The sequence below is a fragment of the Channa argus genome, chromosome 22 (assembly GCF_033026475.1).
Source record: "Channa argus isolate prfri chromosome 22, Channa argus male v1.0, whole genome shotgun sequence".
Classification (NCBI taxonomy): domain Eukaryota; kingdom Metazoa; phylum Chordata; class Actinopteri; order Anabantiformes; family Channidae; genus Channa; species Channa argus.
The window spans coordinates 5,020,589-5,046,499 of NC_090218.1; the positions used below are offsets into that span (position 1 = coordinate 5,020,589).

The 25,911-nt window shown below is 39.6% G+C and overlaps 1 protein-coding gene across 14 annotated transcripts; it reads right to left on the reverse strand.

Annotated features, from left to right (window-relative positions):
• Positions 1 to 876: 876 nt before the first annotated feature.
• synj1 (synaptojanin 1) lies at positions 877 to 25,871 on the reverse strand. Of its 14 annotated transcripts, XM_067492116.1 has the most exons (33): positions 25,730 to 25,871; positions 24,641 to 24,798; positions 24,378 to 24,464; positions 23,698 to 23,965; positions 22,885 to 23,110; positions 21,975 to 22,058; positions 21,636 to 21,713; positions 19,516 to 19,577; positions 18,040 to 18,136; positions 17,224 to 17,399; positions 17,051 to 17,132; positions 16,786 to 16,938; positions 15,354 to 15,519; positions 14,918 to 14,941; positions 14,225 to 14,416; positions 14,016 to 14,100; positions 13,290 to 13,430; positions 13,000 to 13,192; positions 12,754 to 12,912; positions 12,384 to 12,540; positions 12,042 to 12,168; positions 11,592 to 11,804; positions 11,434 to 11,512; positions 11,098 to 11,263; positions 10,760 to 10,945; positions 10,205 to 10,333; positions 9,976 to 10,014; positions 8,479 to 8,520; positions 6,575 to 6,627; positions 6,289 to 6,478; positions 5,819 to 6,183; positions 5,406 to 5,429; positions 4,149 to 4,285 (listed from the first exon to the last, which is right to left on the reverse strand). In XM_067492116.1, the coding sequence occupies exons 2-32, from the start codon at positions 24,762 to 24,764 to the stop codon at positions 5,409 to 5,411; spliced, it is 4,164 nt and encodes a 1,387-aa protein (XP_067348217.1). In that variant the 5' UTR covers positions 24,765 to 24,798; positions 25,730 to 25,871; the 3' UTR covers positions 4,149 to 4,285; positions 5,406 to 5,408. The 14 variants fall into 14 exon arrangements, with proteins under 14 accessions (XP_067348210.1, XP_067348205.1, XP_067348207.1 ...); XM_067492109.1 differs by lacking the exon at positions 5,406 to 5,429 and having other exon boundaries at positions 877 to 4,285; positions 15,354 to 15,510; XM_067492104.1 differs by lacking the exon at positions 5,406 to 5,429 and having other exon boundaries at positions 877 to 4,285.
• Between the last annotated feature and the right edge of the window lie 40 nt (positions 25,872 to 25,911).

Genomic DNA, 25,911 nt, shown 5'->3' on the forward strand with positions numbered 1-25,911 from the left:
TCCTGATTTGCTTCAGTTTTACTGTATACTCACTGGTGAATTTTTTAATTTTGTTTTTGGTTTTATTGAGGGCAAAGTGGGTGCTGGAGTCATACTGGAGCGTATAATATAAGAAAAGGTGGTTCTGGCCACCTCATTCATTTTAACAAGGGTGGCTAAAACTTTTGAAGCACCTCTTCTCATAATACACTCCAGTACGACTCGATTACCGGCTTTGACCACTTTGACCTCTATAATAAACAGAGAGTGGAATTATCTCCTTTCTGAAAGTTTCCACTTAAAAACCGAGAAGCTGTAACATCGTAAAAATATAATTTATGGCTGCTGTATTGGACACGGACAGTTGCTCTCACTTTTTCAAGTTGTACTACCTCCCATTGCATGCACTTTCTGCACATGGCTTCTTATTTTATTTTAATTGTATTTCATTCTGTCTTTGTATGCATAGTTTACAGTTGTTAACTTTTTTTTTGTCTGATTCTGATTGCATTAGATAGTACAGGTGTACGTACTAAAATTGCTATATTTCATTGTTATAATAAACATGGACACTTTAGCCCTTTTCAGCTATACCAACCATAATGCTATTTATTATAGAAATGAAGTGTAAATTAATGTCTGAGTGTGTAGAGCCTATTTTGCCATTTGGAAATAATATCCAGTACTGTACAAACAATTTAGAAAAGCAAAATTTGTAAAATATAAAGAATATTATGTTGTAGAAACATAACTGTTTCCATTAAAAGTTAGATTTTAAAATGAATGTAGAACTGAAATTTGAATAGCAAAATATGCTTATTTTACAGACTCAAGGCTGAATAATGTTTATGTTGTGCTAAAGAGTTGAAGCTTACATTGGGAAAAAAACAACAACAGTCAGATCAACATACATTTATTTTGCATACATACAACATAAATTGCTTCGTCCGTAAATGTGCAATCTGGTGTGCACTTGAAATATGGAACATTAGATATAAACATGAATCGCAGCTTCACGTTTTCTCTTTACTACATACAGAATATGATCAACAACAAAGACTCTTATTACTATCAATTATAGCCATAAAAAGGGACATCAACCTCACAAAAGGAGCAATTTGTTTCCTATTAAACCTCATCTTGAACATAACATGACAAAGCGCTGCCTAGTCATCTATTGTTAATGCAGATACAGTATCTATTGTGCACATTTGGATATCACATTAAATGTATATTATATGACACTGACATGTAAGCAAAGGCAACCTGTTAAACCTGCTTACATAAATGGACATTATTTTCAATTATTTTACATGTGTTTTAAACAGAGCATGATAGCATTATATAGTGGTTACATTCTTGGGATCCTATCTTTCATGAACTGCGTGCGTCGTGTTAGAGAGGACTGAGTCCTTGCTGACCCTTTATAACTATTGCTTGTCGTTGCTTTCAACATTTATGCTGAGTCAATGAGTGTAGTAAATATTACAGGACGAAATACTGACACATCACCTCTGACAATTACACAACACACACCTCAAGAATGTTTAACAGCTATGGGTTAAATACAAGGCGCCTGAGAGGGACACAACCAACAGTCAACTGGAAATGTTATCTGTGATGCATTTAGGTCCAAACATACAGTCTGGCCTGTAATTTCTGTCAAGGTGGTGGGAAAATCTTTCATTAGCATTGCTACAGGGGAATTCTAACTCAGATGATGTGAGAAGGTCCTTTGTCTTGTATTTTATTAAACATTTCTGCATACAGTGAGGCCTGTCCATAGCGCTCGGGAGGCTGAAGAACTGAAATACACGGTTAAAGCCATGAATGAGTGAATACAGTGGCTGTAAGTTACAGAACCTGTAAGCAAACACACTGTGTGAAAAAAGAGAAGATGTCCTAGGGGAAAAGCTCTGGTATGCCATTGTTACCCGTCTACACACTCACATCCAAACACAAACACTGTCAAACACAATAGACAACTGAAACAGAATACATTATTTCTAACTACATTGATATTATTTATAGTAAATGTTCTTAGAGATTAAAGTCAGAAAGTTTAAGAAAACAATGTGCCCTCTTATTATTTTGCATGGTAAGTATTCATCACCGTGCCCACAGCTCTAGATCACATCTTCGTACTTACAGTAAAAGAAGTATACACATGCGTGCCATATTATCTGAATTTACAATAGAATGATTTGATTTGGATAATTCAAGAAGGCTCAAAACACCAGAGCACTCAAAAAGAGAAAAGCGCTCTCATTAACAGATTTTAGTTTTTGTCAGGAAAGACAGCATACAAACCATCTCAGTGCATATCAGTTACATTGTGCAAACCACTGATATGGTCATCAGAAACTCATACCCATATTTAGCCATAAGTTTCCATTTTGAAAACATACATTTATACATCATAGCAACTGCAAATGTATTAAGCCAACAGTAACTACCCATAGAACACTGATGACTGAATAGAAAGCAAGCAAACTAAATGATAGCAGACCCTCAGTGGTAAGGTTTGACTATGACACAGACTAAAGCTGTTGCTGCACGGAAGCAATGTCTAAACTCAACATAACATACATTCATCATAAAAGCAAGTACACAATATGACTTTTACATGTGTACCACAGACTAAAGGACAGAACAAAAAACAAAAAACACACAAGTCAAAGCAATGTTGCTGCTGTTGACAGCAGCAAATTTGGGAGCAGATGAAAACCCTGCAGTGCATAGCCTTCCACTACTGAGGGAGCAGGATCTTACCATCTACTCAGAGACTCCCGCTGTAATGTGCAGATCAGTCGAAATGAGGGATGTGAACCACCCACATAACAAATGCAAAGGTAACACCGATTGAGTTGAAACCTTGCTAATGCAGTTTGCTAAGCGGCCACACAAACATGTCTTAATATTGCACAGAAAACACACACACACACTGGATTTGTGCGTATAGATGTAATATGTATAGTGCCTGCCTCTAAAATACATATAGTATGTAATGTAGGCACTGGCACGTTTGCTGCCATAAATAAAAATAAGTATCTATAATAAATGAACATAATCGAGAAACAAGCAAATATCTTGAATTTAGGTTAGAACACATATTTAGGCTCCTATACTTCTCATGATACTGTTCGAGATATAAATCCTTTCCTGTAATTCATAAGGGGATTGGTCTAAACTTCTTAAATACGGTCTCTTTTTTACATAAACACACATATACACATTTATCATAGATCTATACATGTCTTGATGTGCCCTTTACATATCAGGAGTCATTCTATCTTTCTGTTGACTCTCTGGGGAAAAAGCCGTTGTCATTGGCTCTCTCTGGGAGTTTTGGGTCACTGGTTGCAGTTCTGGGTGCGATGGTGGGAGGGAGGGTCTGAAATGCTGAAGAGGCCGGGGATAACCAGTTGGGCTCTGAGTCAAACACAGAGTGGAAAGTCTGATTTTGGGACAATAGAGAACTGGAAGGAAAGACAGGGATTTGTGGTGTTTTTGTTGGGGTAGGAAAATCCAAATCATCATCAAAAGTGACCCACTGTTGGGTTGGTTTCCCCCCTTGGGGAGGTGGCCGGCGTCGAGGTGCGGTGGCTGGCAGAATGGAGGAAGGTGGTGCAAGAGGCAAGGCAGGAGCAGGAAATGAGTCAGGATTGAGGGGGAACAGAGGAGCCGTCACAGGACTGAGGGCAGATGATGTTCCAAACAGGGACATGGTCCTTTGGAGCTGAGAAGTTGGTGCAGGAGCTGCTGTTGCTGCAGGGGTGGGGATGAGTGGCTGAGTAGGAACAGACATGGTGTTCTGAAGGTCTAGAGTCAGGGCTGGATGTTGAATGCTGAAGTCGGGGGTTAGGGACCGATGGTGCTCATTCTGCTGTGAGAGTGGGCCTGTGAAGGGATTGGTGCTGCTGGGTCGGGCAGGAAGTGGGTCAGTCAGGAATAGGCCCGGGGAGGAACGCAGTGTTTCCTGTGAGCGACTGCGAGAAGAGACTGGAGGAAGCGGGAGCAGTGAAGATGGCAATAGTGATTGGGTGTAGAGGGAGGAAGAAGAAGATGAACTAAGTACTTGCGAGTCTGACAGAGCAGAGGATTGGTGGGAGGAGAATGAAGGAGGGAGGGTGCTGGAGGAAAATGAAGATGGAAGAACAGAGGTGGGAGTGTGCAGAGAGGATCCCCTGGTCAGGGACTGGGTGGTGTACCACGAGGATGAGGACGAGGACAAGTCAGACGCAAGTGTTTCAAAGGGGTCAGGCTTCCATTGTGCTTCTCTTTGGATTCCATTTAATCCATTAGTCTGTGAAAGAATAAAATAAAGAAAATAACCATCAGCTGCTGGAACAAATGCTTTGTACACATAGAAACCATAATTATTATAACTAGAGTATTTACAATTAGACAAGACATTTTTAGAATGTAGGTTGTTTAGCTTAACATAAAATTTGATGATACCCTGGGAAGCTTTGCTGTAAAAAAGTTATATTTGACATTTATGGGTTTGACATTTGACATCTTTCCACCTGAAGCACTTACCAAGCTGAATCTGGCTAAACCTAAAGTTCATACCCCTCGTTTTGCTCACGCGAGCAGTTATGTTTCCTGCTCTTACACACCTATGTGGCTAGGAGATACTAACTCGATCAGAGAGACACAATCTTTGAAGTAAGTTTAATTTTTAATTAGAATAGATACGTGATAGAATGTGGACATGCGGGCCTAGTTACCAACTAATTAGATGTAAGCTGCTATCTAACTGCCTCTTTATTATTCGTTCTCTATGGTTTGCATGCGCTACATGTTTTTAAAATAATTGCCCTCTGCAGTCACCAGGAATGTGTACTGGGACATATAAATGGTTTATACCATTTATCAAAACCCTGATCCCAGTGCCACTGATGATCAAAAACTCCACAGGGTACCTTTACATGTGGCAAAACATAAAGCATGGATTGAGTTTAGCTCACTACAATGAGTACTGCACCACAATTCACATACAATAACTAACGCTAATACAAATGAAAAAATACAAATACAACAAAGTCTAAAATTAAAATATGAAGTCACTGCATATGTGCTCATATGGAAAATCTGAGCAGATATGGAAGGACTGTCGAAGGGGAAAAAGGCCAACAATAATCATCACATTTTATTAGTTTTGATATGTTGACCGACAATGGAAAAAGTAAAAAAAAAAAACAAAAAAAAAAAACTGAGTTTTGTGATCCCGACAATGCATTGTCTCACAGCATACTAAAAGGTCAAGGTAACACAACTTGGAAGGAGAAGTAAAAGGAAGGAAAATAAATAACAAAATGAGACAGGAGGAGGTTACTGGGTTTAATGCGTGAGATAATATCAGAGCAGAGTACTGTTGTGCTATGGAGGATGAGACAAAGAGTTGGTTTAATATCAAGTACCTGTCACCCTGAGGGCTTCTCCAGCTTGTGAGAAAGAGACAAATGTATCAGAGAGACAAAAGCAAGAAGAAAGACAAAGACAACCAAGCTCATCTAATGTGAGACAAAGGAACAGAAAAAGGTTCTCCTATTGTATTGTAAGATTTTTAATACAATATATAGAGTTTGACAAAGAATATATATAATACTTCACAAGAGTTACTATAGTATTCTATACTATTTTGTAGTTTTCACCAAAAAAAACAAAAAAAAACCAAAACACTGAATCATGATTTATTTGTGCTTTTTTTATATGGAGTAAACAAGATGAATCCAAAAAGTCTAAATTAATAAACTGACCAAGATTTAATGTTGCAATAAAAAAAATAAAAGGTAAAAATCTTTCTGGTATTTATAAGGAAGGTGACACCAACCTGTGCAGCTGGGCCCGGCTCAGACTTCGCAGCATCAGGTGGCAGAGCGTGAGACGAGCGGGAACGTGGCGGGGGTTTAGGAGAGGCTAGACTCTGTGGAGGACCAGCAAGGGCAGACGCAGCAGCAGCAGGAGCAGCAGCAGCAACAGCAGGGGCATCGGCCGCATGAGGAGGAGGTGGTCCTACTTTAGGAGCTGCAACTTGCTGTGGGTGCACAGGAGCTGGATGTGTGGGCTGCATTGGGGGTGGGAGTTGGGAATGAGCTAAAGGAGCAGCCGGTTGAGGCTGCATGGGGGGTTGCATGGGTGATGGAATCTGTCTCATTGTAGGGTGGGCTCCAGGAGGTGGTCCTGAGGGTGGAAGACCTGATGTGGAAACAGAATTAAGACTCAAATTCAGGTATTCCCTTAATAACATTGTAAGGCCAATTATATAACATGCCAGCGTTTGTAAAAAATAAATGTTCTTACCCAAAGGCAGATCAGCGGGTTTAGGCTGGGTGCTGGGCACAGGCCGTGGGGCTCCAGGGTGAGTGTCTGAGATGGGGCGAGGGGCCCCAGGATGTACCTCTGGGATAGGCCTGGGTGCTCCAGGGTGAGAGGGAGGCAGTGGACGAGGCTGAGGGGGCATACTGATAACCCCGGCTCGAGGAGGGACATTCTACAGTACAAAGAGTGAATACAAAATTGGAAAAGATTAATAAATTCTGTTGAATTACAAAAAGACCTTAATAATTTATCTGATTTATAATCTCACCGGTCTGGAAGCACCGCCAGGCCCAGGAGCTCCTACTGTTGCCTGACCCCGACCTGAAAGAGTTGAGACAGACAAACCAACTAGCATTAGCAACAAGAAACCTTTGTACTGTTCTGTATTTATCATGTGCCCCATACAGTAGAAGCAATAACATTTAAGGTACAGTTGCAGTCAGTTAATGTGAGAGTTATTCAACCCCCCAAGGTGAAGTAGATTCAAAATTCAAAAACTTTCGTTTTCGTTTGAAAAAACAAAAACAATTTGAATAGCTCCACACAACTAATGTTTCACGTGGTTCCTCAAGGGCAACGGCCTGTGAGCTGCAATTGTCTTCCTCAAATCCCACCCGAGACTTACGATAAGCGTCAAGTCATGTGACTGTGAGAGAGACCTTCAGGACTTCAGTGGACTTTGCGGTATGCTTAGGAACACTGTCCTGCTGGAAGGTCCAGTGATGCCCAAGCTTCAGCTTTCTTACAGAAAGCATGATTTTTTTCTCCTAAGATGTCCTGATACTAGAATGAATTCATCTTGCGTTCCACGCAATTCACGTTTCCAGTGCCAGAGGAAGCAAAGCAGCACTGGAGCATCACAAAGCCACTGCCATGCTTCACTGTAGCAGAGTATTCATTTCAACATATGCTTTATTCTTCTTCCTCCTGACATAATGCGACCCATAGGCCCAAAATATTCCAGTTTTATTTCATTGCTCCAGAGAACAAAACCCATGTAGCTTAATTATATGATTTTAAACATATTGGAGTTGACTTTACTTAGGCATTTGCTTCAGTAGTGGTGTGCGTGGTAACGTTCTGTCATGGAAACCTTTTAATTATTTGTGAAATCAATGATGTCTTTATTTTGTTGGAATTCTTTTCACTTAGCCACATTTCTAACATGCATCAAACATGACACTCAGCAAACCCCAGGCCAGTTCAGGGTTTTGATGTCTTCTCTCTAATGCACACCTGGGGCAACTGATAAAGCCCTTGATTAGCTTCATCAGGTGCACTTGAGACATATCATATGAGGGATTGTATTCAGGGGTAAATTAATTTAGAGAATGCAGTAGCCATTAAAAGTTGTTTTATTTTAACTTTCAAGGAACCACTTGTAACATAAGCCGTGTTGAGCTATTTAGATTTTCCTCGTTTAATTTCTTCATTCCAAAGTTTGTAAATTTGCCAATACACCTAATTTGCCATGGGGTTGAATTACTTTGACTGCAACTAATGAAAAACAACCTTTACAAGTAAAATACCAAATGATACATGGGTGCACTGCAAACCAATCCCAAAACTATGACAGACCAAATTCGCTATGGCTGACTTCATTACAAATGATGATTCAGTAATTCCTAAGCTGCAGGAGGTCTGGAAGAGAGACTGGCCTTGTTCTGCAAGCCAACTGCATAGCACACAGCTTGCAAGCACACCTTCTCTTTCACTATTCTCTTGCTGAACTACTCTCAGAGCCTGCAAACATGTTCTCACGCCACTTAGATATCTGCTTTTCTGTAATACTTCACTGTAGAATCACTAAACCTAAGGCAACCCTGTTAACAGCACACACACACACCCCAACTCTGACAGAGATACGGCTAAACACACATCACACAAATGGGTCAGGTGAAGACGGGCCAAGTGACCGCCAGGCTTTGCTAGCAAACCCTATCCTGCAACCTGGGTGAGGCTTATTTTGTGTCAGGACATAAACACTTAACGCAGGATTATCATAGACAGAAGGGGATAATCTCACCCCCAGAAACTCCACTCAAAGATGCGTTTTCATTAGAAAATACAAACCTACACCTAAACCTCCCTTTTCTTAAGTTGTTATTTATTCCATGGTACATTAATGCTCAATGAGGCTAAGTCATGATTTTGGCATGACATGGCACTCACCTGCAGCAACATCTGGCCGAGGAAGAGCAGGGCTTTTTGGTCCTTTGCAGCACAAAGGAAAACCAAACCAAATGACTGTTATACACATAGTGGAATGCTGGTCACGTAAAGGGAGGTGTTCTCAATGACAACACTTTACAAGAAGCAACAGGAATAGCGAAAGGTGGTTATAAAGCAGCAAAGCAGTGAAGCATGAAAAGCAGTGAGAGGAGGATTTTACCATTAATCAGAGGATTATTGTGGCTGAGCTGACTTCAAGATCCTTTTAGGTCAGATTTTACTTTTCTGCTAACACATTTAAAAAAACAAGACTATAATCACTTCTTCTTTCTTCTTCTTTTACTTTCGGCTGTTCCCTTTCAGGGGTCGCCACAGTGAATCATGTGCCTCCTTCTAACCCTGTCCTCTGCATCCTCTTCTCTCACACCAACTAACTTCATGTCCTTTCAGTCTTTCTACAAAAATTTGATCTTTCTCCATTTTGGTTTCTGCATTTCAAACTCACCCTGACTTTAAACAAGCTAAATACAAAGTACCAAAACACAACTTTCTCTCTCTTTTACACACACACACACACACACACACACACACTCAAAAGATTGTAGACTTGGTAGACCGTGAACCATCAATGTCAAAAAAAGCATCACTATCATTGATGACCCCGTGTAAGGCTACAAGGATCAGATGAAGACACAGCACCTAACCAATTACCTTCACTGCCTCTCCTATCAAGCAGCCGGCTGGGACATTCGCCATAGCCTTATGTCCAAGAGGGGAAACAGTATAGGGCACATTAAAAAATAAAACAAAGGTTAAACAAAAAAATAGTTTAGTTGCACTGTTGGTGGTCTGCCCTGCTAGCTACTCCCAGACACTAAATAAATAGGGCAACAGGGTCTAGGCTAGACTATAACACTTTTGAAGCACTCACAGACATAGCACAAAGAAGAGACAGTTATACATACTACAACAAAACCGGACACATTGGCTTGAAACGAACATGAACCTAACTATATATTATAGGGTGGAGATTAGAGCTCAATCCAAAAACGTAATCAAGGAAAATTCAGGGCTCAGCAATGTTGTGGCATCTATCCACTTTAGATTGTATTTCAGAGGTTTTTGTTATTAGACAACACCATATACACCATTTATACTGTAATACAATATAAAGCCTAAGCTAAACCCGAGAAGAGTCCAGTGATCTGTATGACTTCAATCAGAAATGCCAATGCACATACAAAGAATAAAATGATCAGCTTCTACAAAATGTAGCTCTTTCATTTTACATTCAAGTGGGTCATTACTGCCATCTTGGGGTATAGCATGTTAATGAAGTGTAATGAGCACTGATACCCCATACAATAACCCTTTAACAATGACAACTTGCATGCAATGTGCTTCTCTGTGTGGAGCATCATATGGAAAAAGCAGCCACTATTTTAAAAGTTTCAGCTTTGTAAGCATGTACACACAGTGCCACAGCAATAACTTTACCTCCAGGATCCTTTCTAACTGGGAGAGGGCTCATGCCTCCTTCAGGAATGAAGCGAAGCAGTAAGATAAAGTTGACAGTGTTAAAATATGTCTGAAGTACCTCTAGCCTAAAAATTTAATGTCCACATAATTCAGGATTGCACAGCATTTACCTGCTCTGAATACTATTGCTGCCAGCAAATTGGTCTTAAATCAACTGTGCACAAGGAGGACAAAAAAGATACTTTACCTGAAGGCGGTGGTGGGCGTTGTGGGGGTGCTGGTCTGGCTGGGGGAGCATTGGGACGAGGTGGCGGTGGGCGTTTGGGCTCCAGGGCTTGAGATGTTGGGGCACCAGGCTGGAAATCAGCAGAAGGTCCTAGACAAAAAAGGTGCATATGTAGACACGGAAAGGAAGAAATTTAACAACGCCTCAACTGCAAAGATTTTAATCATACATTTACGTAACACATTACCCCCCTCTATTTTAGTCTTGGCAACTCGGTGTTGACCAAAGAACAGATAAGGCTAACACAGCACACACTTTAAAACTGCAACACAACAAAACAAGTTGTTCTGTAAAAACACTAAAAACCTAACACTAAACAAAGATTAAATCATCACGTTACATTACCTGGTGTTTCGCTTCTCAATGTTGATGGGCTTAAATCTGCTTTTATGCATTACAAATAGAACAAAATTACATTTTATACACTAATCGAGACTGCAACCTGAGCACGTGAATATACTGTATGTTCGGCAAAGCGATACCAGGTGTGTTTCATGCTTTACATGCTGTAATCACCTTGCGATGGTCGGGAGGGTTGTGGTGTTCCGCGACTGGGCCTGCTGGGGGCTGCAGGTTCTCCATGGGTGGGGGACGGACAAGGACTACTCCGGGGGGAGGGGAGAGGGGATGATCCAGGGCCAGAACCAGCTCCAGGCTGAAGGTGCTGGGGAAGAATCTCCTCTACCTCTTCATCCACATCACCTAGTACAGGAAAGAAGGCAGGTATTCAGCACTTTAAAGGGGTAATCTCTTGAACACTTTTTAAATCAGTGGTCACAAAACACAGTGACATAAACTGGTATTTAAACTTTTTTAAAGATAAGGACTGGGATTGCGAAGTTGTAAATCCTCACCTTCCATATCATAATCATCATCGCCCATATCTGTATCCTCAGCAAGAAGGGTCGAGCTGGCTGAGGTGGGGATGCTTCCACAGATCCTCTCCACGCTCATCTCCTCCTCCAGACTCTTAATCCAGCCTGGGCTCTTCAGACGAATGTCAATCACTTTGCCAAGGACCTACAATATGCCCAAGAGACACAGAGAGAATGTAAGTGGTATGTAAAAGAGACACTGACGTGATCTAATTTATATGACTGAGTTTAAACATAGAGGTTTTATGTTAATAAATTAAATTATGAGAAGATATAAAAGCTTACAAATAATTAAGATAATCAGCGATGACTTACAGTGGAGGCACTGAGAGACAGAGCAGCCAAAGCAGAGTAACCTTCCAAGAAGGTCACCCACATCTTCTCCTCTACAAACCTGCATAAACAACGACACCATCAGTACTGTCTAGAATCTAAAAGAGACAAATGTCTATATTACGGTGTCAGAGTCTCACCTGATGAGGATGACCTCTCCAAAAACAGAAAACTTGTCCAGCAACTCGTCTATGAGGGCATCATCAAAGTAGTCGTCGGGGCCGGAGGTGCAGAGTGACACCAGAATGGTGCCATCTGGAGGCCCCTGTCGGGCAATAACATCTTTGTAGACCTGGTGCCTAGCTTCTGGGTCAACCTCCAGGATGTCCACATCCATTATTGCTACTACAGGCCTAAAGGTGGAAAAGGGAAAAGAAAAGTGCAGAGGAGCACTTTTAGTGAGGCTCGAAAAAGAAAACAGAACTTGTTTGCACCATTGCTATAGTTGTTATAGTTATATAGTTGCTGAAGTAGTTGTCTGACTTTAGTTTTGTTTGACAATTTGGGTCAATTTGCTAAAACAGCAAATACTAAATAAAAAATTGCAGCTAATTATACAGCTTTGTTGAAATTTAAATATCACTCATTACCTGTGGTCTGAGGTCTTAAGCTCAGCCCTGCCATAGTACTTCAAAGTGCCTGGACTCCAGGGATTGTCGGGATCATCTTCATTTTCCCCGGATGTAGACGGTACCCCTACTAAATTCATTTCCTCAGCTGCAAAACATTCACAAATGAATATATGAAATGACACACATACATGAATAAAGCATAAATTCGTTTCAATGCAAGTCAATAGCCTCTGGTTCTAAAAAAACAAAAACAAAGGGAGAACAGAAAATCTGGATGAATAGCCTCAAACATATTTTGCCAATGGCAGAGGGGAAGGGGATGATACAGTTTTGCAAGATTTTTCTTGCTCTGCATCGCACCTGTTTTGTTGAAATTCCACTTTCTCCTCTTCCAAAGTATACGGTCAGTCCAGGCTGGTGTGCGGCACTTCTCACTGGTGTCATAATCTTCTGAGAAGAGGTCATATTTATAAGTGGGAGCGAAATCTAACTTTCCCTCAATAAAACCTCTGAAAATCTGTGGAAGATATTCAAAATACACAATTGAGTAACAGTTATTATTTTTAAATTATGTGTCATTAGGTTTAGGGGTATTTCTTAGGTAATAAAACATCAACCCTTTATTTGTTTGCGCTATAAAGCTCAATCACAACTTATGGTTCACAGTTTTCTGTGAGGAAGTGAAAACCTTAGAAACTGGTGTTGTCAATGTGTACATGTGCTGTCATACCAAACCAGCATTCTTCTGGTCCAACAACTGATCCCCAGCTGTCAAGGCATCCCAGTTCTGCTGTTTTATGAGCTCTTTGACTTCTTCATTGGGCAGATTGATACGATAGTTAAAGTCTCCACACCAGAACACGTAATCATGCGAGTACAGCAAACGACCCTAGGGGACCAGAAAGATGTGGTTATGTTTGCACTGAAGTTATGAAAATGGGTGTTTTGTACTGATTTGTTAATGTCATATTATTACCATGGGGAAGCTGAGTCTGCGCGTGATCTCATTGTAGTCGTCATTCCTCTCCTTGACCTGGGACTGGCCAGCGGCAAAGTGGGAGCACACAAAGCAGATACTGGTGGTATGGAACAGCAGACGGATAGCTACACCACCTTTATTACCCGTGGCTCCACCCATTCCAGTTTTTACAGTATCTACAGCTACATCCCTAAAAAACAATGGCATTTGAAATGATCAGATCTATTTCAACACCTGTTATTTCTACAAGATAATCAAGTTTTATTGAGAAGGTATAGAGTTCCTACCTGATGAATGGAGCGTGCTGTGGGCGGATGAAAACAAACAGACACACTCCAACCAGCTGCTCTGAAGCAAGCAGTACATACTTGTGCTCTCGTGAGATATTTTTCTGGAGCTCTGCTGCCCACAATTTCTGGTTGGTAGTGCTGAGACAAGAACAGAACATATTATGGTGGAGAAACATAAAGAATAAATAGCAGAATAAAATGGATGAAATATCCTTTACTCAGTATCTCTCAATTTCTCCGTGATTGTCGCCCCCTTGACAGCATCACAAATTAGTCATGGAGCGCTTGGCTTTAGAAAGATGCTTTTTTTAGCATTTTACTGTACTGAACAGTCGCCCTTCATTTTTATCTCAACATAGTGTTGCTTTGACATGTCACAGAAAAATTCAGGCTACTTTTATATTATACATATATATTTTGAAACTTTGAAACAGGAGCCCTATATGGAAATTCCAGTGATGTTGATTATACTAATCATCAAATCTCATGAACACACTGCTTCTCTCAAATAGGTTGCATTAAACAGTCTGAAACAAGCAATATATAACATGTTTGTGCAGGTAACTTTGACAGTTTAACAGTTTGTATATGTATCTGACCTGGAACATCCATAACAACAATGTTTTTCCACAAGGCCAATTATGTTCTATAATCGATAGGTGAAATTTATTGCTATCACATAAACTCTTTTGGTTGACAAAGACAGGTGAGTTGCACACATACCTGGCGCTGACAATATTGCCAGCATTCAGTTCAACCATTTCTTCAAAACCGATGGCAAATATATCTATGGGGTTGGCTTTGCTTTCTGTAAAGAAAAATAATAATAAATCAAATGTGGCAAATGTGCAAAAATGGTAAATTACATAGCATTTTGTTAGTAGTATAAGTTCTTAATTGAAGTAAGCTTCTATAAAGAAATAGCAACATACCGTGGAGCTCAGGATACCCTGCCTTCTTTGGAGCGTCCAACAGCCAGTCGTTGAGAGTCTGGTTACGGAATGCAATGCTGCGAAACTGTTTACCCCCATTGACATTCCAGGTGCCAACACACACTCTGATCTGTTTGGGCTTTGTGTACTTTTCGTAGCTCTGACACATTCCTAGCAATACTCTTGGGGAGGCTAAAAAGGGGAGGAGAGATGGATGATAGTGTAAATATAAAAAGCACATGTCTAGCTGAAGGAATGGTGGCAAATAAAGACACACACACAAAAAAAATAGTCTAATCAAAAACAACAAAACCAATGGGAGAACAATGAAATACAACAGAAGTGCACAACAATATTATAAAACATGAGGTATGGCAGGAAGGGTGTAATTCAAAACTCCTTATATAAAGACAAAATTCAAACAATCAACCTTGGTAATGGTCCATTTCAGCTACTCAATTGTCTCTTTAAGGGATGTTAAAATTCCAAGTAGAATTGTCCATTCTCTCTGTCTTTTAATCACTATTGCAGGAGCTTCATAAGACTTGTAACAGAGAATTAAACCACTACCAACATTGTATATTAAATGAGTGAACATCAAGGAGTAGCAAACACGAAATGAAAGGACAACTACAGTATGTGGCAGGGAATGACAAAATCCATCCACTGGGGGCATTCGGTCGGTTACTATACCTGATTGTAAGACAGGCTCAGTGACTAAGATTGTGCGCAAGAGCAGGGGGGGAGAGAAGGGAGAGAAGGGTGGGTTAATCAGTGCTTTAACAGATAATGTTAGCAGTTGGTCAGTATTAATCTAACTGTGACAGAACTGATATGTGGAGATAACATTTCTATCTTGACGTGGTAAAGACTCAGCACAAATATTCATTTGTGCTGAGTGGGTTCTGGCTAACAGGGCTACAACAGATATGGGTAAAAATGTTCAAATACCTCCCCATCAAGCATGTAAAAACATAAAATAAATATATATATATATACACACACACACACAGACGATAGTAACATAGAGCAAAAACCATGATTGTTTTTCAAGTTATGTTTAGGCATGACAGGATCTGCTGGTTCAGTACAAATACTATGTCAAATTATCAATATACTAAAAAATTACCATAAAGGCTGGAAGTGGTGAGCAAGGCCCGAGCTTTGTCTGCCAAGTCACTGTTCAGTGTGGAGCCCAGCCTCAAGATATCTATTGCCTCTTGCTTTGAACTGTCAAAAAAGTTGTTCTGGATGGTCCGTGTCACAGAACGAGCTCCATCTTTTAGCTTCCCAGCCTGTGAAAAAGAAACACACACAAACTCAAAATAAGAAACAAGCCTTACTTATTCATTGTATAAACAAAAGCCTGCGCTTCCCACTCCAAAACATAAAAGAAAAGATCGAACATTTCAGAGTAAATTCCAAAAATCCACAAGAATTTTTGAACTGACCAGGAAGAATCAAAGCTCCTAGAGAAAATGCATATACAATATTTTACTCATTGATGTGCAAAATTATGTGGTAATAATTTAGAATTTAATTTCTCCGGGTCAATCCAAATAAAACAGAAAAAAATTAATTTAGCCATAAATCAGAAAATGATCACTCAGGACAATGTTTATTGGTTCTTATACAGTAACAAGATTTAAAAAGCAGAGAGTTCTCCTCTGAGGTTCTGAGAGTTGCCAGATCAGGACCGTCACCCATTACAGGAATACTGTGATTCCAGGTAAATAAAAATCAGAACCCTATCCCTTTCTCCATCATTATAGCCAACACGTAACCCAGAGTCAATGAATCAGATCTAGAAACAGACCCACAACTCAACAATATGAACTGACTAGTTAACTTACCATAAACAGTTAGATAGGTCCAGGGAAGAGCAAAGAGAGAAAGCAAGAAACAGAAGCACTCAATTTTACACTCAGAGGATCAACTGTCCATGCAGAACTCTGCAGACACTACATGCACAATCCACAAGTATCCATTATCATGTTTAAATTGCCATTTATCTTTCCTATCAAAGTAAGGATTAACAATTAAACTCATTGGTTCTGTTTATTATACAACCCACAGCTTTCTCGCCATGCCTTCATATAATTGGCTGCTATAATAGTGTTGGTCATGAATTAAAATGGGTGAGAATCAATTGAAAGTTAAAATTAAGTATCTAAAAGTTTATAGAAATCTTGCCTCAACTCAAACACAATTGTCTTCCTAGTTGGAAGCCTTCATCAGGATTGTCGGTTTCAGAGCTGGTAATTAAATGTCCACAGTGTACTAGTTTTAACAACAATTGATTTTAATTGAATATTTAATTAAATTGAAATTTTTTAGGTCTGTTTTACTTCACTGGAAAGAGAAAAATCTAAAGCTAAACTAATGTAACTAAACATATAGCACATTAGGTACATGTTAGGTCTGCTGAATTCGCTTTCAGATTAGGAAGGAATTAGGAAGACGCTGTTACAACGGTGGCTGCGGGGATTGTGTTAACGGTCTTGTCTAAATGGTTAAACTGTAACTTGTGTGTGTGTATTTAGTGCATCCATGTTTTGTACCTTGGCCTTGCCATCCAGGGCACCAGTGCCTGCATAGATCTTGCTGACAGAGTCTCCGCTGACAGACCACATAGTCCTGAAAACCTCCTGGAACCTGGCCACTAGCTGGGGTTTCTCTGTTAGACTCATTATTTCCAGCTGCTTTGGCAGCATCTGGGGTGGTGAGGAAAATAAGGTAAAACCATCATCACAAAAAACAGTGGACACTGACAAAAGAAATTCAAATGCTTTATGTGAAATATTGCACACTGTCTCAGATTTCTACCTCGAGGCCAAAAAAGGCCTGAACACTGTTGGTTCTGTCCAAACAGTCCAGGCAGTTGGTCCTGATTGTCCCACCCTGAGTCCTAAGAACAAATTTTGTTAACATTTTAACAACAAATAATGAAGAAAACTTGGTTTAGTACTACTTCATGAAGATAAGCATGTATTTCTCACCTTGTAATGCCCATCTCTCCTGAGTAGTAGAAAAACCCACAATCTTCTATGAATTTGTTGAGCTGAGGTTTGAGCACACTGTGAAGTTTGTCTGCCTTTCCCCCCTTGACATTTTGATGGTAATCAAAGTTCACCATTTTCACTGCTGCTGCATGCTCGGATGCCTTCAAGTGACTCTGAGGGTTAAAGGGAGAGTGATGAACTAATTTCCAGAAAAGCAAACTGAATGCAAAAATGTGTGCTTATGCCTATGAAGCAACATTCATTGATGCAAAATCAGTTGCTTAAATTCAAATATAAATTTTTGTTTACTATCTGTGAACATGTTCATCATGTTACTATACAATTACACAAGTACTACTTGTATATTTGCTAATAAAATCACCACATTACACAAGGTGGTAACAAAATACACAGTATATAGCCTAGAGGTAGTTGACAATCTGTTAAATCTAAACAGTGAGTTTATTCTCATATGTTGTGACAGCGACAGCACCACAGAAGAAAAAAGCGTTCAAACTATGGTATTTGGATAAAGAAAATCCATGTAGTAAGTAAAAACAAAAATACATTGCTTTCTGATAGTCTGTCCACTGAGTCTGCTTGGGGAACAGTAGGATAATGACAGATTCTGTCTTGAGATGCAGTGCCACCCACTAAAAAGAAATTCCTCGCAATCTGTAGTGTGCTGGTTTAGTAAGAGAATAAAGGGACCATCTGTTCCGACACACACTGTTTGCTAATTGTGTGTCCATTTTATCAGAGAGATGAGTTAATGCCTTACATGTCTGTGTTAAAATACAGAGAGTTCCTCACCTGAAATGCTTTGCTGAGCATGTGTTCTCCTTCTTTACTCCCAAGCAGGTTGATTATCACCTGTTTTCCATACAATCTACGCAGTGCAGTGAAGTGTCTGCAAAACACATACAGTGCATAACTAAACTATTATCACATATTCCAACAGTATTTACAATTTAGATATTGAAATCCCATGAAAGACATAAAGAGAATTTATTAAATATGTATGGAGGGGCAAAACCACCAAGTGATTTAAAATGGGTGGAAAGGTAGCACCATTCTCCAGGGAGACGTGCAGCCTGGTATGTGTATATCATAAGATATTTATGTTGGCCCTGCACTATCTAAGAAATATTAACGCCCATCACTGCTGGAAACAGGGCAGATCTTACAAAGGATGACTCATCATTTGTGATCTGAACTGATATTAGAAACAATTAAAATACTGTCAACTACGTGGTATGAAAAAGAGACAAAATGAATACAAAATGATAAAGTGGGCATACTTATACATTTATTAATAAGCAAAGGAAAACATTAGAAATAAAGATCAGTCCTGCTAAGTAAATCATTTAGTGGGTCTAAAACTCAAATAACCTTTTTAAATGCTGGCTTAAACTGCGTGAACAGCATGGCAACTAAAAGACTGATAAAGTAACTACTGAACAGTGATAAGAATGGAGGCAGGCCTGGTTCTATCAAGGGGTTGCAGAGTGATTATATTGATCGCCTCTACTCTGGAGGGCCTGTGTTTAGGCCGTGGGTACAGTCCAACTTTGTCTTTAGACAAACTAGCAGCTATGAAGGATGCTGGTCTTGTATTGACCCTGCACCTTGGACATGAGAAGAAAACAAAGAAATCCTTTAAGGGTGCAAAATTATTTTAAATTTTTTAAATTATTTTAACCTCAAATTTAAGGTTTAAGGTAAAGCTGGTTAGAATGAGTTGGAGTCAATAAACAACTTTAGAGAATATGAATACTGAGATAACAAAATTGCGGGAAAGAGCACAGACTCTAAATATGAATATAAACCATAGCGGGAGATTTTCTATATTGTTTACTATTTTAAGGTAACATATTATGAGCTGTGATGTGAATACACAACCACTGAAGTAAAAACATTTGACCTGTATAAGGTGTTCATAAAGCCAGAGAACAACGTTTGCAAAAGTTAGGGTTTGCAATAAATATAAAATACAAGTTATTAAGGTCAAAAACTAATCATGGGTTACTGACGTGTCCTTTCTGTTCCCTGTAGTAAACCTATCACAGAGGACAGACTTTAATTAACATTTTTCTTTCAACAGTCTGGAGATCTTTCTCTGTTGTAGGAAGTAACTGTGGGAGACATAATTTTATGGTGTCCCCTCTGCTCCTCAGAGGAGTGGTAATCTGTGTAAGGCCAGATAAAGCAGCTGAAAAAAAACTACACATATGCATGTGTGAACATGTTCACGTGCGCACACACACACACACAGAATCTTTTAATTACCTTTCAAAAGCTGGTGCATTTGCCTCAAATCCCCTTGAGAGTTTGACACGATGAGAGCCAACCTGCAGGGCAGAGACAACCAGAAAAGACAAAAAAAAAAGTCAAAATGTCTTTTGGTAAAGATAAAAAATAATAATAAGTTGTGTAAACACACGTCTTGCAGTTGAAGATAAACCTGGAGATAAAGAATGGATTTAGAATAAGTTTTAGACAACATTTCAACAATTGAAAATCAAATATAAGTGTCTAAGTATAAAATAGGGTAGGACAGCAACACGGGAGTAGCATTGGGGTATTTGTTAATACTGAGGCAGAGACACTGAGCAGCAACAAAATCTTGTCATTTTTCCAACAATTTTTTAGGAACCTAATAAATCCACTTATCAACATTTTAAACTCTAATTCTTGTATTTCCTCTCACATCCTCTCCCATACTACTGATTACAAAATCCCAGAAACACCAAGGAACCTTGGACAATTACAGGCAGGCATGATAACGTCTTGACAGGCTTTGCAGAACACTATCACAGCGGTTACAAAACATAAACTAGCTCACTCTGCAGGCTTCTACTTGCTCCCTTGAAGTTCCTTAATGATCTCTGCCAAATGCTCCCTGTTTTCGTCTATATTATCTTGCTGTTAAAAACCCCCTTTCTTCCATTCTCTAATAGCATGTCATCAGCTGAAAAAAGAAAACGAATTCCATCATCCTGCCTCATTCGGTATCTGTCTTCTCTTCCCCCTATTGGTCACTCAGTTCACGTCAAAAGTAACATACGTGCATTCAGTCATTATTCATCACCAATGCATCTTCTGAGTGCACTTTCTTACTATGTCTCTGTATGACTTTTCTTTCCTTCTAACATCAGTTTCTATGTTTGACTTTCTCCTGCAATGTTAGCTAATCATTGCCCCTGCCTGAATATTTGCATGTGGCTGTTTTAGCTACGTAGGTCTGCGTTTGGCAGTGTTAGACATTTTGCTTCATGCTGCTGCCATTTTGTCACTCTTTACTCTCTATACTGTCAGGCAGGTCTATGCTATGCATCTTTAATAACTTCCTGAGATAGTATCTGAAAGATCTCAGGTTACTCTGAGCACCTCTGTACACCTCTGACCAAAGCCCCGTCTAACACAACAGATAACACCTAATGTATTAGATTAGTAGAATGTAGATGTAGATTGACAACCTTAAAAAAAAAAAAAAACAGGCTTAGGCTTGTCATCAACCAGGACTCTAACAACAACCAGCAAAGGGCGGGGGGAGGGGGTCAATCATTCATTCATACTAGTTTACATTTTTCTTAGTAGGGTTTTAAGATACTGGTCTACATGTATGATTCATAACTATTTCTAATATAAACTACTGTAGAAACAATAACTCTGTATCTTGCTCATGGAATGAATTGAAGAGAAAGGGGAGGACACATTAAGTCTACAAGCCACAATTGGTAGAGGGTAGTCTATAAGCAAAACAGTTATTTAAAAGCAGGAGGAGTAAAGTTCAGTCTGAAAACAACCCCAAGCCAGCTACCCTGTGTTTTGACCAAACCAGCGATTTTGCAGACTGAATAGGTGGCTAATATGGTCCTCACTTAGCCTTCTAAAAGACTGAACAGCTCAGTTTTCCATATTCAAATTAACACCTATCCAGATGCCCTGAGAATTTCAGCAACGTAAGTAAGAGGAAGTGGTTAGGGGGATGTTTTCAGACCAGGCTCTCACCTGACCAAGGAAGTCTGGGAGCTGAAGAGAACAGAAAAATGCCCTTTACCAAACACTATATCTATACGTAACCATCCCTTTCATCTGATCTAATCCACCAGTCTGTGCAATGTCAGGACAAGGCCACAACAATCTCAGTGAGGCTGTTCATAGTGTGCATTAAACAAGTCATCCTATTTCCTGCTTTGGAGCTTCGAATTGCAGGCATGTACTGCAATTTGAAGCTCCATACAAGAGACCACTACTCTTGTATGGTACCTGGATAATAATCCTTGCTTTTGTTTTTTACCATGACCTTTGGCATTGCACAGAGAACCCTCCATCTGTAGCAGTTTGAAAGCGCCAGCACCAAAAAGCGCCACCCCCCCCCCCCACAAAAAAATAAGAAGTTATACCAGGTGGGGGTTCTCATCCAGTCCAATATGGTGCCGATTTTCATGCAGGTGCAACAAAACACCCTTAATAGAATTTTTCTGAACACAGCATGGACAAAAGGTGTTAAAACGTAAATATATATAGAGGGAGAGAGTGCAATTAAGTGTAATCACAAGTTTACGTAATTAAGTGTAATCACAAGCTTTCCCTGTGTTACTGTCTTACCGGATAAACATGACACGAACAACATATTCTGATGGAAGTTTATCTGTGTTTACAGGAGCTCCATGCACATTAGCTTTTATGAAAGTTCTGTGAATTTGAGACTGGCTGTGTGAAATATATTTGTTTTTCATTACCTGGATTCCTGGTTGTTCCCAGAAAAGAGGAATAGACCCACGGATCTGTATGAAGGATGAGACTTTGTCATCCAAGAAAATAACCTGTTCAAAACAAGAGAAAAGTTAAGTTAAGTTGTGTCGGGCTATTGGGTAAGAAGCAACCACACAAGGTAACACACACAAACACACACACACACACACACACACACACACACAACTAAGCAAAAACATCTACTTAAACATAGAAAAAAGGAAATGATGAAGCCTATATTTAAATGGCCATTTACCATTCTAACCCCTTGTTCAATCCAATCTGTCAAGCATAAAACTATAGGGATGTAACAATGACCAGAAGGCATCAAAAAATGGCATTATAATATGTCATTACTATATTTCTGAAGTTTCTTATGCTCACTTTGTATGAGGCAAAAGAAAAATGTTGACTGGATTTTAAAGCAATTTTAGAAAATTTGTGTAACTGTACTGCATGACTCTTATATGTAGTTTTAGTATTTCCAAATATTCTTTTCAACCTGTAGTTTCCAGTTTGTTTCCTCAACTGGGAACATTAAAAAGGGAAACTGCCAACTGCCTCATTTTTTTAAGAAAAGAGCTAAGAAGTAAGCTTGCATATTTAAATATATGTCTTGAAACAACATGCTGTTTCAGCAACAATGACAATGACTGAGCTCAAATACGGAAGCTTAGTAAGCAGTTGCAAAGAGAAACGCTTCAGCCTGGAGTTTGACGAATAAAACAGTGTTTTGAGGAAGTGTTACATCGTTTCATTTTATCCAGTGATCCTCAAAATGAGGACGAAATAGTGTTTCACTACCACGCTACAACAGGTTTGATCCTAAACAGTTAATAGGTAACCACCAGGTGTTATGCTGACATTTAATTAGAGTTTGAGAACTTTTAGATTCACCTGTTCAGTCTCCACAAAGTTAGCCACCTGTCCATCATCATTTGTTCCTCGGACGTTGAATCGTGTGCCGGCCCGCTCCGAGCTAAGGCGCGAGAAGATGCAGGCCTTTGCCTGTTTGTGCCCTGCATAGATAGTTCTGATCTCTACACCACCGCACATCAGTCTCAACAGCCAGTCATCACAGTTTACTCCATAATGTTTCAGGTGCAGATGCAGAGATTGATTCCTATTGATTAATAAAGACAGAAGCAACAGAAAGAGCATTGAAATGTTGAAATGACAGGATCCTCTGAAGACATATCAATGTGCTGGATTTTAGTAAACATTATGCTTTACACAATTGTTGCAGAGTGCAACATTTCCTCTCACAAACATATTGTGCTAAGTCCAGGCAAAGGCTACAGATTCATATTTGTGACAGCTGAAATTACCTGCTTCCAGCAAGGTCTGTAATTATAGCCAGTGATGGTATAAACAATACTGGATGTTTTGTAAACTGCCTTTTCTGCACTAAAGAGGCTGTGAAGGGGTCCAGCATTATTACTCTAGTTGGCTGTCACAGAAAAAACACATTAGAATACAGAAAAGATGGAATCAGAATTTAACTGGCTTTATTTTAGCTGATACGTCCCTTTACTTTCAATCAGCTCGGTACATCTCTAGTAAACACCCAAACAAATTCAGCGTGACTGTTAATTTCACACCTTAGTTGCAAATCACACAGCCCCCATAATCACATATTCCGAGGAAACTACATCCCGAATGTCCACAATGATAACTATAACCAGAACAGCAATCATTTCATGCACTTACCAAAAGAAGCGATTATCTGTTGTGTCCTCTAAGATCCTTCGATGTGCATTGAGACTCAAGTCCATGCTGACTCCAGAGGAAGACCAGGCAAAATAGAAGTGTCCTGAGTTTAGGACCTTTCGCACCTCAGCAATACGGTCCTCATCTCCGGGATCATTCTTTAGCGATATAAAGTCTGTCTGTGTGACCCTGAAGACCTCAGAATCTTGCACCTTTCCCACAGAGCTGCATCCTGTCACAACCACCAAACTGTGAAGCATGGAGTCACCTGCAGGTATAAGATGGAGTAGGAAGTGTAAAAATGTGAGGATTGCAAAGACAAAAAGATAAAAGCAAGCAACATGTTGACAGATATAAAGTGCTGCATACAAAAATTGTGAAATAATTGAAATGGATGAATCACTATGAAGCAACTCTTTATTTAAAAGTCACCAGCCAGTCAAATCTCAGCAATCTAAAAAGTAAGCTTTACTCTTTTACACTGGCTTTTCTTTGTTATGATAACAAGAACCTTCAAGGTAACATGAAGGACATGAGAAAGCAGCTTAAAAGAAAGCGACAACAGAGCCACACTCACACATGAACCTCAGGGTCAAACCTGAGGTTCATGGTTTGGATAAGATCCAGAGAATTTACGCTACAACTTTTTAAAGAGAAGTGAAAATGATTTTGTAGCTTACCCAGGTTAAGGCGGAGAACCCCCAGGATCCCATAGGCATCAACAATCTTGGTATAGGTGTTTTTAATGGCTTCCTTCTCTGCTGCAGCTAGAAGACAACAAAAGCAATGCATCATAAGAAACTTTTTGTTCCAAAGTTTTGGTTAAATGTAGCCCTACAGTCAAATCTATCACTCGATTGTGAATATCATGTCTCCTTTAGGTGCAATGGCCTCGTAAGTCATATCTTATTACTGTCTAATGAAATCAACCAAGAGGACTTACACAGAACAGCAACAGCCCCTGATTCAAACATGAGACATTCTTCCCTGGCCCTAGTTTCCACTATGACACTGTAGGGTGGTGGGTCCAACTTGTGGTAAATCCGATATCCCTTGCTGAAGGCCATTGTTGATCCAAGATGAAAAAGCCTATGTGATCACCTGGGAACCAAAAACAATGAATGACAGACGATCAGGCAACACACATTCAAATCAGACACATCCTCTGTCATTTGATGATTACTAGAGAGTGAAATGTTACCTTTATTACTGACAGAAAATTTACCTAAGATTTGGCCGTTTTGAGCTAGATTTTAGGATGTTGAGTAAAAAAAAAAGACGTTACTTGCGCAAACCAAAAGTAACGCCATAACAAACCCTGATTATAAACATTTGTACACCGCTCAGTGCAGATAATCGTTATATTTCTAATTGATCCCAACTCACTAAGAGTATTACTCACTGCATTAGATAATACATTGTGTGATGCGGATATACGACAACGCATACATTGCGAAATCGAAATCAGAAGACTATCTTACTATGTTCATATTTACAAATACAACTAAAAGGCACATAACCGCCAACCTAATATAATTGTAAGCTGAAGTTTAACATCAAGAACACGATAACTGTATTCAGGCCGACAGACTGTAATCCTGATCCAGACAGTCACGACTTTTTAATGCAACTGCAGCAGGCGATGCAACTGTTAACGCTTACCTGAAAGCTAGCTAGCTTTAAGGCTAAATTTCGTGTGATCTGAAACGAGCGTAAAAAGCAAGTTAGAAACGATTACACAGCGAAAACAGCTCGCAGTCCTTCCAACGGGGCCTATCTAACGCTGGCTGACAACGTTAGCTACATAAGCAAGATTAATCACAGTGATAGCTATGATTCGCTAACGTTAGCTTGGGATATTTTGATGGTGAGACTCCCTACACGTCCGGATAGAACAATTTAAATAATTTTACTACATAACCCAGTGTTGTAACATATATAGGCTTGCACGTATATTTGAATAAAAGTTGTATTTCACTTATGTGCGCTTGATTTAAATTATATAGATGAAGGACTACATATTTCACCTTACCGTCTCCCCCAGCCGGGCTGTTACTCCGCTGTCACAACAAAATCCCTTCCCGGTCTGTCAGCAAAATGGTACATTCCGGCACAAACCATGCCACCTGACTATAACCGTAATACGTTAGAAAATGCCAGTGCGCGCTTGAATACAGGCGCAAGTGGAATTTTTCGAAGTCGGAAAATAAACAC